We start from the raw sequence: 16,045 nt of genomic DNA, 5'->3' as shown, positions 1-16,045 counted from the left end.
CTTGATAACGTAGGAAAAATTATGCTAGTAAATACACATTTACTTACTTTTAATATTTTTCCATCCTAACAATTTAAACTATTTAATACTCCATCAAAAGAATATTCCGCATCATTATTACTTGCTTTATTTTGGTGCATGATAAATTCCGGAAATCTGTGAAACAAATTTGTTTTAATTCGTGTATATCCGATGAGGTCTCAGAAATCCTTATTTTTGTCTCCTACGTAGAACACTAATCTAGTTTTCTGAAGTTTAAAAAGTCACTGGTCGTACCTCCGGTTTTCTTATAAAGAATAGAAATGTATAAAAGTTTGTTAAAACGTCAAATTATTATGATTGCGTCGTTGTTATGATTGTCGTTGTGTGAACCTCGTGAAAGTTTTTCACTCCTTTTGTCCCGTCATCCCGAAATTCTCGCGCGTCGAAACGCCTAAAGCCTGTATTTCTCCTTCAGTAAAAATATTATTATAAAATCCTTTTTATATTAAAACAGGGCGCGGAAATTTCAGTTTTGCTGGAATAAAAATGCATATTTGTGAGAAAGTGTCTTCCCTACCAAATTTTGCCATTGAATTCCGGTTTGTCGTACTTCATGAAGAAGCATTTCGAATGAATTTCCAGATGGCTTCAAGGGACCGCCAAAACGGTCATTCACGAAGCCGTTATCAGCGTATCATTTTCAGCTTATCAATTGAGTGGTTGACCGTTCAAAGTTGGACCTCTCTCAAAACAGAAGTCATGAAAAGTGAGACGTACTTGAATTTCTGTGGTGTTTATTTCGCTAAGATTTTATGATATTTCAATAGCCTCTAAAACTGAATTGGGAACTTACAAAAATATTCCTGCATTGCGATTCCTTATAATTGGAAGACAAAATTAAGTATATGATTTGTATAGGGATATTAGGGACTAAGATTTTGTTCTATTTTACGTAATACTCGAAGTGCACTTTCGCCATCGAATTTCCGAAGAGATTATATAAATTTCTAGTAGTTGAACGTGAATGGAATTTCTCCTTGGCATGAGGAAGTTGACATAGTGTGCATTGGGTCGCGTTGCTATAGAGCTCAATGTAACTCACACTCAGACAACGAATAGGAAAGGTTGACCATAAATGGAGGTCACTCTAGGAAAGCCGGCTGGTCGGTGGAGCGTGCCGTGCCTTGTCGACTTTCACCAACTCACCTTTCTCGGCGTGCACTGTGAAACTCGAGTGGGGTGTAACCAACCAAAACTTAAGCTTTTTAGCCCTGTGGTGTACTTCAACCTCCCCTTACTCGCTTAAAATACATTAATTTATTTAGCATTAGTCCGAAAATAGCACTTTTTGGCCTTCACATCGGACTATTAGCAAAACATTCCCGATAACAAAAACTACAACTAGTGGGAACCCTCTGGATTTGAAAATACACCAAGATTTACTTGAAGTCTCAAGTTATCCAATTCTGAATACCGAAAATTCTCGTCTCTGCTATGGAATATGATATAAATGTTCAGACGCCAGGTAGGAGGAGAAAAGAATTTAAATTGTGCAAGAAAGTAGAACGACGTGTGGAAAATCTTCATCGAGATATTTGGGAATTGAGGTCGACGTAGTCCATCGCTCTCGCATGTGAATGCTTGCAAGTCTGTGTTATTTTTCAAGTACTATTGCTACCGTAGGACCCGCTTTTCGTGGCCTCCGATGCTGCTTCTTAATCGTAAAGCGCAATATGAGGAAAAACTGTTACGGAAAATATCGCATGCAAAGAGTAGGAGCTAGAAATGTCATAATCGATTGTCTTCGATTAACTATTCACGCGCATAAGTGCAGAATATTGCTCTTGATACAATTGTCTAAGGGATTTCTATCTGATATCCCAACAGTTGTATAGACGTTTTTTTATTTTTTCAAATGAATTGTTTGTATGTCTTGTAAACTCAAAGGCAGTCAAAGGTGAGAGACTCACTGAGTTCATCCATACCTTTAGTTTGGCGTTCGCATGGCAAATACCTGCCATTAGTTCCAGTGCGGCCTATTGAATATTGACATATTTCTTTTTGCTTTGTTTAATAATATATTTTGTGATAGTCGTATTCAACGCCAAAGAATAATCGGAAAGAGCATCCTTGGAATCAGAGTGGGTTCTGCTCCACGAAAGGAATCTTGGAAACCGGTCCTCACTTCCCGAGCAAGGTCGCACGTTATCCTCGCCCTCCTAGCACGGCGCCTGAAATGGCATTTACGGCAAATAGTATGCGAATTGAAAAATGCAGAAACCTCCTCGCAACCGATATGCTGTGCGACACGAGCATAAAAAGTTATAGAATGCAGACAGGAAATAAGTTTATGGTTGTATTAGGTAACCTTAATACGGAAGCAAACATGGCTCGTAATTGGTTTCACTCCTATCAGGTGGAAAAACTTTTGTTTTAAGCTTATTCAATCATCGTAGGAAATGTGCGAATCCGAGCAGGGAAAGCCTTTTCGTTGCTAGCCGACTGGTTTGGCGGCTGGTAATAGCAAAGAAAAACACAAGTGTAGCCTCCGGTTAAGTAGGTCGAGGAAGCGGAATGAGGGGAGGCAAGGTGGGGGAGCGAGAGTGGGGCAGTGAGGAAGGTGGGGGCGTATAGAACACAAGTCGGCTCATTCAGAATCCAATGCTTTTCGATGGTGAACCAGTCAAGTTGGGCGAATCCAGTATTCAAGAAGGTGCATGTTAGCTCCAGACGTCGATATTGGAGTTTGCTTTGTGATAGGTACGCTCGCTGTCAGCCGTGATAGGTGAACCGAAGTGAGTCCTCGGTGATTATCTGTGACTTCGACGGATGTCGTGTAGTTCTTATGACCCATTGATATGTTTCCGATGAAAATTTCGAAGTGAAAGCCTCGCGTCTTTTTCGTAATAGTCGTGTGTGATTGTTTCACAACTCACAGCGTTTCCTAGGTGAAAAACAAAATAACGCGCATTCAACACATACCGAGAACTTGACAATTGTGAAATTATTATGCTCCACTCTTTGTGATGCCAGTGCTGTTTCGTTATTAGCGATGGAAAGAACTACTCTACGAGCGTTGCTCGTGTTCTCCTTGGTTTTAATAATGACTGGAGACTATTATTGGTTGATTGCTAACGTGGTGCGCGCTATTAGCGGCGTTGACATTTCTTCCAATAATCCGACGTTCCGCAAGAATTCGTTGGCCAAAACCGAATCGTCTTCTGAGTTTTCGACAGTGAAGACTCCGATTGGTGGGCAGAGTGCCGAAGACGGAGATAAACCTGCAGGTGTTGGTATGGCCACCCTTGTTGGAAAGTATCGAAAAGAACAAGAGGACAGGCGAAAAAGAGCACTTGTTGACGAGGATGACGAAGAAACTCATGCTGCAATGGATGCACTGCGTAAGTAAAATGTTTCACTGCGTCCAAACACATGTTCCTTCTTGAATATTAGTAATATATTCTTGAAGAGTTACAACATATATGATAATCGCAAGTAAACTTAGAATGTTTTAGCGTTTCCGCAATTCTGGACAATAGGATGGTGCGATTGTAAACATTCTGAGGGGAAATCAGTCAAATAGTACCTATTATTTTAATCTGCTGGGCGTTAATAGTGAATATAGTACATTTTTAGGCGAAATTCGGTCGGGCTTGAAACCACGAAATCTCGTGCAACAGTCTCGGAAATATGTAACCCTATGTAGTAAATTTATTCGAAAACCGATGGGAAAATATTTTTCTAGAATCAACCTCGAATTATTTAATGTCACCGCCGGTGGCTTGGATTGCGTTTGACGATGCCTTTCACTTTTACTTTCTCTTTGTGTTGTAATTAAGGACCATTATCGTACACAATCCCTTTATTTTTTACATTTGTTCAGAAAAGTTTCTTACTTCAAATGCTCTCCTACCCGAGTTATAGAAGCTAAAATTTGGCGGTTACCACAATTATTAAGTATCCTCTTTATTGCGTTAATAAAATTGAAATTAGTGTTTGTTAACATCTAGATAAGTAGATAGTGTTTAGACACAGTTTATGTGGACTTCCATTTGCAAACCACGGTAAAATAACAGCGTTTATGCGTCAAGGCATGAATAATGGCCTAAAACACATGTCATTGTGAAATTTTTTTCAGAAGCTGTGTCATAGTGAAACAGATTTCATTTTTTCTATTTTACAAATGATGCATTATAATTAGGGCCATGGGGATTTGCAGTAAAATCATAGCTGGTTGTTTATTATTGATATCTGATTCAAGCGATCCGAAGTTTTATGATTGTGTCTAGCATCTACTTGCGAACTACCACCCACGCCAAAACATTCTGAATATAATGGTCCATTTCAAATAACTCCTTTCATGCATAGAGCATCAAATAGTTGGGATCATCATAAAATTGTTCAGCCCAAGCTTTCATAAATAGAAAACTAACAGTTTGTTTTTTTGTCTTTTGGCAAATAAAAACATTGCCTTGTATGAAAAATTTTTATGGTTAGATTAGAACTTAGAATGAAAAAATGATAACTTATATGAAGATCAATGTTAGAAAAGTCCCATTTCTTAATCACCCTTTTCAAGGCAACTTTTTTGAAGTTTTTTACATAAAAATGTATTCAGTATTTATTGATTCCATAAAAGAATGATTAAAAAAATCACACTTTTCAAAATTTTACATAAAATGAACAATAACTTATGTAAATATACTACTAAGCCATCTCCTATCAGAAAAGATTCCCTTCAACACAATATGTGCTTTTATTTTCTCCACTGATTTGTCTCTCTCTCATAATTCAGATGCCACATTACGTGCAAAGCTGTTGGACACAATGAGGAATTCTTGTTTGCCCAAGCTGATCTGTGAATTGAATGCTACACCTAACAAAGACAAGCTGACTGAGTCAGAGAGAGCCCTACTTTCACTAATAAGGTTTGTAAAATTGGCAAATTAATTTCCTTTAAGGCTAATTTTAAGATATTTTGAATGAAGCAAGGTATCATTGAGTAATGTAGTTGATTATTTCAGTGGCCTTTGCCATGGCTTTCCTAACTGATAACCTGATATTACATCAAGGCAGCAGTTTATTTTATAAGTTCTAATTTGGTTTGGATTTGTGTGAAATATTTATAGCGTTATGCACTAACTGCCAGATAGGACATAATTGTGGAAATTGTCTTTTTAAAGTTAGGCTGACACCAATGCCTTCACTGTTGCCCTTCAACTCTTGAAAAATGCCACTACTACTTATTTACCCATTAATATCTAATAGCATTCTTAGTATGGATACTATATAGAAATATACATGGCTAAATATTTTGCACAATCAACAAGCTATATTAGATATTTAATTTAAAATTAATAAAAATATTATCAAATGCCAAATTATCATGATGCCAAGGAATATGTTCTAATATGCTAAAATAGAATACACTAACCTCAACCTCTGGTTAGCTGTATAAAACTCGTGAGTTTGCAATCAGTTTATCCATTAGAAATAGCATATTAAAATTAAAATATCATATCAAACTGTAGAAAACTTTTTCTTGGTTATCATTTACAAGAAGGGTAGCACTTTTAATAAAGTGCTCACAGACAAATTTCATACATTACTGATAACCAGTCGCTGTATTTCCTGGCCCATAAGATGCTCCATGATAATTCAGGTTGGAATGTATTTATTTATTCAATTTGTTTTATTTCCAAAAAATACTTGGATTGGGCAGAAAAGATCAAATCATTTTGATGTTAACACTTAAAGGAAGTGTGAAGTAAGTCCTGGAGTATGAAGAAAATTGAATCGTTGCATTTAAAAAATAATTGGCTGCACTTTTATCAACATTTATTCATTGTAGAATGCCAGAAGTTCATTATCACTGGGCCAAAACACTTTTCAGTTGCCCTGTTGCCATGTTATGAAGCGTAATTCGCAAAATCAAGTTTTTATGCAATACTATGTGTCTACCTTCTCTCATAAGAATCCCCGAGGTAATTATTATTGTAAGCTTTTATGTGATGCTTAGTTTCTGTTATTATTTTGATATTATCAAATTTGAATTTAAAGTAACCAATTTTAATGCCTTTACAACACTCATACTTATTAAGTTTCAATGCCTTTAGTCTCTAAGTTTATTGGAAGAAATATAATGCATGTATACATAAGCTAAGCGGTGACATCCCATTTAACCCAATGGATATTGTTTCGCAGCAGAACCACAAGTGAGATTAAACACACTACATTGTATAGTGCGTTTAATCTCATTACTGATTAATGATTTATTCCAGAATTTGTTCAGGAAGTACTTTCCAAGAAATATTAAAACTATTGCTTACCACTGACTCAAAAACAGTGATATTATCGAAATTTATGATCAAGGTAACCATATTCTAAGCTTAAGGATAAAATACTTAATAGTTAGTATTTTCCGGCTAATCGGCTTGCCCATATTGGTTGAAGTTATACCCATGTACTCCTGGCCCTCAAGACGCAGGATGATTTTAGAGTATATTTTGGAGTAAAAAAAGTGCATCTTATAGGCCAGGAAATATGGTTTGTCTGAAAACCTGCGGCTCAGATGTTGCCCAATCAATGTGAAGTATAGGTTTTTAAGTTAAATTGAATAGTTTGCATGAACAGGCTTTGATGTACTTACATTTTTTTATGACTAAGTTCACTTAATGAACAATCATGACATTTTGTTGTTTTATTTATCTTTCATTTCATCACTAGAAACATTGTGATAATGAAATACATCGAGCAGTGTATTTATCAGTACATACTCAATGAAATACGTTGACTATGTTCTGATAAAGGCTCTAAAAATGATTTATTATAGTTAGATACAAAATATCTTGCTTCATTTCTACTTCTGTATTAATTTTTTAGAAGTACTCACTCTGCCATTTCTGTCTTCTTGATGTATGATTTTTTTATATTTGAAATTATATTTCTTTTTTTAGAGAAACAAGTATTAGCACCAGAGCTGAGACACCATCCAAATATCATTTTGCTGCTCATATGGGTTTGCTAATCTCTGGTGTGGAAGGAACTGGATGTTACAACTTTTTTCCATCTTGTCCATTCCCTGGTCTCCAAGTGCTCAATATGATGAAAAAAATAAGAATCACTGGAGTTTGACTGATGATGCAATCACTATGATAAATGGACTGACCAGGAATCTTATGGTACTAATGAGCTCACAAGGAGATTTGAAATGAATTACATCTTAAATAAATGTGCGGGAATATTTGTATATGCTCTGATTTTAAGCATTCTACTACCCAGTGTCTTTCATATTTTCCATGCTCATTAATTGAACCAGTCAACTGTGGTGGCATAATGTTATGAAACATATGAATGCTAAATTGCTCATACATCAAGTAATACTGTTTTACCAAATAAGACTGAATTAATTGTATATAAATTGATGAAACTATGTTTGCTTTTAAATTTAATAAAGTATTTGTATTTAATATTTTGAGAATATATAATTTGTTTCATTTGTATTGTTATAAAATAACTTCGTACAAGAGGAGATACTTTACTAATGTATAAATAAAGGTCACTAATTCATCAATATTCAAGTAGCAAAAAGGGATTTTGATGTTTCTAGAAGTAATCCTTCGCCTGTGATAGTTCCTGTGAGGAACCAGAAACCATCGACAGAATGATGAATTGTGCATAGCCCTTGATATAAAAGAGGGTTATTTTGTGTTACTTTTCACAAAGAATAGTGCAAAAATATGATTCAGGTTTTGAGTTGTGCAGTACACTTTGTGTGATGGAATGCAGGCCTTGAAAATATTAGAATAGTTCATTCTTACACAAATTAGGTGAGGATATTGGCCAAATCATTTTTATTTATTTCTAAAGAGAAGTCTGGGCCCCCTTCTTAATTTTTCTTTTCTCACTATCTGATATGTAGTAATAATAATCTGTGATATTTTCATTATTTCCCATCTAACATCCATAGACTATTTAATGTGCGATTAACTTACCTATATATGAGGAAAACTATATATAGGTACGTTTTTACATGTGCCTTGGCAGGAGGATATGGGTCTTGGGGAGGAGGGCAGAGGGAAGGATTTTGGGGATAATCAGCTGGGGTAGGGTTGATGAGAAGGAGGGGGTGGGCAAGTCTCAGACCTGGGTTCTAGCAAGATCTCAAAAGCCAAATGCATGCTGCCTCAAGAGTTTTGAGCTTTATTTTGCATTTATTTGCTTTGCATAATGGTGTTTCTTTCCCAATTTTAGAGTAACTTCCTTCAATCCTATGCCACATTTTTCTTTGGTCTCCAACCATGTTTTCTTGCTTACTCCTGTTCAGTTGGCTTCAGGATATTTATGTAGGTTCTCCATTATCCTTATGTTACTCATTGTTCATCTAATGGAAAATTCTACTACGTGATGAGATTTTATTTATCAAAACACTGTCACCCCAGAGTATGTGGTCTGTGCAATTAATGCACAAATTGGTGCAATCTGGTGGCCATAACACAGACTATAGCCCAGCCCACCAGTGGCGCTAGTTGCCTAAGATCCAATGAGCCATCTGTGCTTGGCGGATCGTCGAGCTGTCTGTATGGTGCCAGTTATATTAGTTTCTCTTGTCCTTGTATTTACTGTTTCTCAAAAATGGAAATTGGCAAGATCTTGAAGCAACGAATCAATATCAAGTTTTGTGGTTAAGTGCAGTAAAAGTTGTCAAGAAATTACCAAAATGTTGAAAGCTGTTTATGGTGATAACGCTCTGAAGAAAACATCTGTTTTCAAGTGGATTAAGCATTGTTAAGATGGCCAACAAGTCTCTATGGATGATGCAAGGCTGGGACAACCTTCAAACACCTGTGTTGACATCAACATTGATTGTGTGTGGTCCCTTGTCCTTACCGATCATTGAAAAACTGTCCGAATGACAGCTGATGAACTGACTTTAGGAAAATCCACAGTGCGCACTATTTTAACTGAACATGATGGATGGATCCTGGACCATGACTATAGACCTGCACATTCAGCATTTGATTGCTTGCCAGTTTCTGGCAAAAGATTCAATCACCATCCTTGATCATCATCATTATTAACCAGATCTTGCCCCCCTGCAACTTTTTCCTATTCCCAAAATGCAAGAATGTGATGAGGGACATCACTGGGAAGATGTAGACAAAATAAAGCAAGAAACAACGAGAAAACTAAAAGCCTAACTTCTGAGGATTTCCAAGGGTGCTTTAAACAGTGGAAAATAAGATAGAATAAGTGCATAGCAACAAATGGAGAGCACTTAGAAGGGGTGAAGTCGATGTAACCTAAATTTGGCAAAATAAAGTTTTTATGGCATCAGTTCCCGTATTTATTGGACAGAACAGTATGATGTATTAACGAATATATTTTCAGGTATAATCAGTGAATAAAAAAATAATAATAATAGAGCAATGAAGAGATTTTATGGTAAAAATTGATGTAAGGTATGGTGATTTTTACACCAAGGCACAGCACATAAGTCTACGTCACAATCCTTAAAATAAAATCTGGTTTCTTTGTGATTTCTCTTTTCTTTTTCATTTCTCTTTTCTTTTTCATTTCTCTTTGAGCCACCCATAGTATGCCTTCTCTCAGGATTAGTTTTAGCTGCTGTTAGGAGTATTTTCAGGGAAGTGGCAGCCTGTCAGATGATGTAGGTTTGGATCTGATCTCAGTTGTCCTCATTTTCCTCTATTTTCTTCATTAATGTATTTCTGAAAGAGGTTAACCGATTCCAAGCTATATTATGATGAATTCTTCGAACTTCCACCCTTTTTGAATAAGACAGAGGCATCCTATATTGACTCATCTAAAAAATTGTGAAATATCATTTCCCTATTCTAATTATTGGGTATTATGCGAGGTTCTGATACATTTGGCCAGTTCCATTTTGTCATGTCATATTGCAGTACAACCTTTGGCTTACTTTTAATTCCTTTTTTCTTTATTTCCATAGACTCTAAATTATGTATATTGGAGAGGATTAAACACTTCTTTCTTGTCTTTTCACTTCATAAAACAAATCTTGCCTTTCTGAAAACCAACAACACTTTCATCTTTCTCTTCTCTAGTTTTCCTTGGGATTTCATTTCTGTTTATTTGGGCAGTGTGGTATATATCCATTTTGCTAGCTACAAGAATGACTTAAAGTTGTGGAGAACTGAAATAATTGCCCATTACCGGACAATATCCTGTCTCCAGTAATGGCTTCATCAGGGATAATATCACTTGTGGTGACACTGGCAGATGCTCATACTCGTTAAGGAATTTTCTAGTGTGCGAGTATATGATGTTTGGCCATTTGTATCCAGAATGAAATTCATTCAGGTGTAACATGAAGCTCTTGACATCCTCAATTTCATTTCAATTATTATTATTATTATTACTTTTTATTTGCCCAGAGATCACTATACAAAAATACCAGGTGGGTGGTGTATGTACATGATATAAGGCACATCAAAAAGGAGCAAAGACAGGCTGAATAAGATACATAAAAGAAATGATGCTCACAGTTACATAATGTTTGGCACAAAACCATGAGCATTGGCTGTAACATGCAGTTGAAATATCAAATTCAGAAAAACCATTGATCACCAACATGAATCGGACCATGACCATTGCTATAAACTAAAAGTATGAACTTACTGGTCAGGAATATTGTTGAGATATTCGTCAACCTTGTAGAACATATTACGCTGCAGATATCTTTTTAACGTATGCCTGAATGCAGCAATTCCCTTTGTATCCTTGATGTACCTTTATACAGCATCAATCTTTCATCTATTGATAGGCTCCTCATAGGAGAAAGAAGATTTGAAAAATTATCATTTAGATGTTGAAAAATCTGCCAAATTTGGGGAACATTTGGATTAGGATGATTTCCTTGTTTGTTTCAGTTTTGAAATAGAAAATCCTAAGAAACAGAGAAATTAAAGAAATGGAGGGGTAAAAAGAGGGGGGGGGAAGATAAGCACTGGTGGTCGTTATTGTGAGGATGGTTGCAGGTTGCTGGTATCCTGGCGGTAGGAAGGAGGGAATAATAAAGAAGGGTTAAGCGGTAAGGGGACAAGGCAGGGATAGAGGCAGATTGAGGAATGAGGTATAAGTGATTCTAAGAAGTGCATTATCAGGGAAGGGTCGTTTGACACATACTGAGAGTGGAGGGTAGGGGGTGGTTGGATGGGAAAATACATGAAGGGTGGAGTCAGTTGGAGAGAGGGAGTTTTACTATTTACTATAAAAACGGGATTCTGAGGAGAGGGGAAGGGTTTCTAAAAATATTGTCATTTAAAAGAACATTCATATTTAATTTTACAATTTCATTGCTCTAAAATATCAAGTCTTTCACCCTTATTTTTGCAGTCTAGAATTTCTGGAATAAATTTACATGAGTGGGATAATTGTAGTAGATGCTTAGCTAGGAGTGATGTTTCATCAAAAGTCCTCCAGCATCTTTCATGTTCTTTTATTCTGGTTTTGAAACTTCTACCGCTCTGGCATATGTCGCAGGAATCACACTTAACTGTGTGAATGCCAGATTGTGAGAGGGGTTCTAGTTTGTCTTTGTTGTGGCAAAGGATTTTTCCTAGAGTATGCCGATTATGAAATGACATATTAAACTTTCTTTTGTTACATTTTTGGGCATTCTTATTGGAAAGATCACCTAAAATAATAGAAGACTCCACTTTTTGGGCTTTTCCTGCATGGGAGTAAAGAGCATAACTGTGAAGTAGGTTTAGCGTAATGTTTTCTTAAAGAGATTGGCGGCAATGGTGAAGGGGACTAAAAGATTAACAAAAGGGTAGTGCTGAGTATATCGGGGGAGGAGAAGGAATTGTTGGGAGAAATCATAAGAAGACAGGAAAAATGGATGCAAGGCATACTGATTTTCAATGGGATATTGATGGCTGTGATAGAGAGAGAAAGTTATGGAAACAAAGGAAGAGGCAGGAATAGGATAGGGATGTTGGATGGAATGAAGGGAGGAAAGAAGAATACAGATATGAAGAGGGACTTTGTTGTGTAGTAGGATGTTGGGTTTTGCTTTGCTAGGAGAGACAAGAGAATTATTTGGTTGTGTTCATCCAAAACCTACCTTAGCCTGTAGATAACCTATAGTAATAATATTGATAAAATAAAAATATCATTGATAGTGTGAAGTTAAGAAAGGTGTGATGATTCTCATAATTATCTTCCTAAAACATTGACAACAATGGTAAAGAAAAAGGGTTTCAAATTCTCCGCTATCAGGAATCTGGGCATTAAAAATAACATCACATATTATTTTAAAGTGATAAAATCAAGGAAATTTCCCAATCAAAAAAGAGGTGGCTCACAAATACGCCGAAAAAAGATTACTTATGCTCCAATTTAAGGATAACATAGCCATATAACATAGAAATAAAGCATGCTTCCAAAACGATAGCTCATTAAATCAAACAAATTAAAGAAAACAACTTCAAGGCCTTTTGCATAATAATAGTAACTAAAAGTAAAATGAAAGAAAGTTGATGAACAGGGAACGTAATCTGATCAAAATTTACTATCAATGGAGAATAGTGCACATGAGTCTTATGATATTTTTAGCTTTTATATAGTCTGTCATTGGTGACTATCTCAAAAATTTGTTTAAATGGTGATACTACAATATAAATCTATTTTGGTGGTTCTTTTTGGCCATAATGAGAAGACCATTTTTTTAAGTATGTGAAAAATTTTAGTTGCAGAACCAATCTGGTATGTAATGTGTAAATAACATCAAATTAATTAAAAATCATGTCCAATTTTGAAATAGAGAAGAAAATTCCAGTAATCGAAGTTTGACTGTTTTAATGCTTGCTGACCTGTTTCCGCAAATTCCGCACAATATTTAGGTATCAGAAGACTGTTTTCATGTACTTCCACGCTTGTTTCCTTAATTGTACAAATACACCATGAAAGGTATGAAGGCATAGCAGGTCAAATGTTTGGCAGTTTATGAGTCCTGAGCCACAACCTAGATGACACTTGTCCACAATGTAGGTGAGCTCAATTATTCAAATTTCTGGAAAACTGCAAGCAGCACAGAAAGGAAATGCTTATTACTCCATTTTAGAGTACTTTTTCATCCCATTAGGCTTACTTCTAGAAGTAGGTGTCTAGATTGACTTCGTATTACAATAATGATGAGCTTCCATTGTAGCCAGGATAAAATTGAAGCAATTTGGTTACCTACTATGTATTTGTTGAATATTGTCATCATTATGCATGCTGTCATAACATTTTAGCCCACATTCAACTATTTGGAGTCATTGTGGGAAAAAATGTTTGGACCTACTCAGGAAATATTTACTTCTTCCATTAAAAATTCTGGAAACTTCATGAGCATAAGATACCAATTAAAGACAACTCCATCATCTTGAGCTGTTTTAAATGTAATCCCTATGGTCTCACTTTTGCCCAAATAAAGAAGTTTATCTATCTATCTATCCATGTGTAATTGTGTGACCACCAAACTAAAATGACTTCAATTTATTTGCCATTGAATAATGTATGCCTGAGTTGATCCCTTATTTCAAAAATTCAACCTCAAGTTAAATAATTATTTACTAAGGTGAGGTAATGTCAAAGCAAAATTCCATAAAATGAACAAATTACAACAAAATGCAGTGTTTGTAACTTTATGCTATGGGATCCATTGGTTATACCAACCTAAAATCTACATACTAGCAACTATGGGGTGCAATATTTGCTTTTAAGCCATAAATGTATTTCCGCATCTCTGATAGGCAGAATGAAAACTTCGTTGCAATTTTCCACAGTTAAAACTTTATTGCCGACCATGGTTTCGATACACTGTATCATCATCAGGTGAGGAAAAGTACAAGGAGAAGGGATATATATACCAAGCTACAAGAAGGTTGTGTTTATGAATTAAAGTGCCAATGTAATGCGACTTAGGTGGGACAGACTGGACGAAATTTCGCCACACGCATCAAGGAACATCGGAAATGTTATACGTTAGGCAACACCACATCCATCTTTGCGACCCACCTCTTGGAGAAGAACCATTCCCCGGATTTTGAATTTAAGCCGTTGCACAAATTCCATAAGAGCAAGAAATTGGACGCTCTCGAGAGTTTAGAGATTATCCAACGGAGAAACCAGAAGATAGAGCTACTTAATGACATTCAGTTCCTCTCTTGCCCCTCCCCACTTTTGTCCATTAACTTCCCTTAGTGCCCTTTATGACGACACCTCCCCCCCCCTCCTCCCCCCGAAGAGTGAGCTGCCCACACTTCGGGGGTTCCATTGGTTTTTCCTGCCTTTCTCTTCATGACAAACCCCCCCTTCCCCCCGCTCTTTCCTCCCCTGCCACCCCTTCTTGTAGCTTGGTATATATATCCCTTCTCCTTGTACTTTTCCTCACCTGATGATGATACAGTGTATCGAAACCATGGTCGGCAATAAAGTTTTAACTGTGGAAAATTGCAACGAAGTTTTCATTATGTCTCGATTCCACAACATCACGCCTGACTCTTCACTTTTCATCTGATAGGCAGGTACTGGAATGATTGACACATATTAGATACAGACACCAAAGTTTAACCAGTAGGTTATGGTGACTAGCGCACATTTTGTTTATAATTAGTTCCAGTATTTTCAACATTCGTATGTATTCTTTTTTTAGATGAAATGTCCTTAATAGGCCACCTTTTGCACTTTTTCAATGCATTTCAACATATTTCCACTCTTAGATGCGCAAAGTGCACTTTTGCCTTCTAAGCTGGTTTTTCACATTTTCATTCACTTTTCATTAATTTGTAATAATATTAGCAAGTTGCTTCGATGCTGTTTTTGACTTAATTTATTTCTACTGGTCTCAGCTGTTCTTTCTCACATTTCACAAGTAACCTCCTTCAGTGGCTTCCATCTCATTTTTCTTTGGAATACACCCATGCTTTCTTGTTTACTTTTTTCAGTCTTCTTCAAAATATTTATGTAGGTTCTCAATTATGACTTAGTAACTCATTGTAAATCTAATGGAAAACTCTGCATGGCAATAAATTAGCGTTCAAATTAAATATTGATGAATGCACATAGCTGCCTTTTCTAACCCATATCCTCTTCATTTACTAAAGATGTTCAAGGTATTATACTTACATTTTTTGATAATTGTGGAACTACTTAAAGGTTTAGCAGTACATGGGACAAAGAGTTTTTACGGAATAGCAGTTATGAAGGAAGAAACTATCTGAAAGATGTAATTAGAACAGTTTAAGTTGCTATCCCAAAAAAAGGAAAGGCTGATCTTTAAGTGAGGACCACAGAACAATAAGTTTGATTTAGCACACAACTTAAGTGGTTCTCAGGATCATCAACAAAAGGATGGAGAGTTGGGCAAATGAATACAAAAGGGATGATCCATTTAGGCTCAGGAAGGGGAGAGTCACACCAGATGCCATAGCAGTAATGAGGTTGCCAATAGAGAAGAACATGGAATACAATCAGGTTGAATTTGCCTGGTTTGTTGGTTTTGCAAGTGCATTTCATTGAGTAAATTAGGTGGAATCAATGAACGTATTCCAGAAAATAGGAGTATAGAAAAGTGCTTAATATCCACGGGATGCCCAGAATGATGGAAATCATGATGTATATACTTGCTTCTGTGACGATAAACTTTTATATCAGCATGCTCAAAGTGGTTTTTTTGCTATTAAATTATGATTATTTAAGAACCATTTGCTGGATTAGAGAGGCATTTCAATAAAATATTAAAATTACTTTTGCAGCCAAGTTGCTCTAAATATTTTGCATCTAAATATCAGCTTATAAAAACCATGTTATGTAATAATTGTTTCAAAGTGTTTAAAAGGATGACTTTCCCTGTATCTTTGGTTTTAAAATTGATGCTCTTTAAAATAATTGCTATTTCATAGTCATCACTTTATTAGAATCTTTCTCAAGTTTGGCCAATTATCCCTTTATTTTGACAAATAGTGTAAAATTTATACCGTAAGAATGAAGTCTCTGATAATGAAGTTCATACTCTGTGGTTTCAAGCTAT

At 36.0% G+C, this 16,045-nt stretch overlaps 1 protein-coding gene across 1 annotated transcript; it reads left to right on the top strand.

Moving 5' to 3' along the window:
* The first annotated feature begins 2,628 nt into the window (after positions 1 to 2,628).
* Positions 2,629 to 7,433, top strand: geko. The gene is made up of 3 exons (XM_071597373.1): positions 2,629 to 3,383; positions 4,778 to 4,910; positions 6,939 to 7,433. The coding sequence occupies exons 1-3, from the start codon at positions 3,035 to 3,037 to the stop codon at positions 7,114 to 7,116; spliced, it is 660 nt and encodes a 219-aa protein (XP_071453474.1). The 5' UTR covers positions 2,629 to 3,034; the 3' UTR covers positions 7,117 to 7,433.
* The last annotated feature ends 8,612 nt before the right edge of the window (positions 7,434 to 16,045 follow it).

Source organism: Hetaerina americana, unplaced genomic scaffold (assembly GCF_022747635.1).
Source record: "Hetaerina americana unplaced genomic scaffold, ioHetAmer1.1.p SCAF_10, whole genome shotgun sequence".
Taxonomy (NCBI): domain Eukaryota; kingdom Metazoa; phylum Arthropoda; class Insecta; order Odonata; family Calopterygidae; genus Hetaerina; species Hetaerina americana.
Note: the sequence above shows the minus strand (reverse complement) of the source record. Positions and strands in the feature narration are given on the sequence as shown.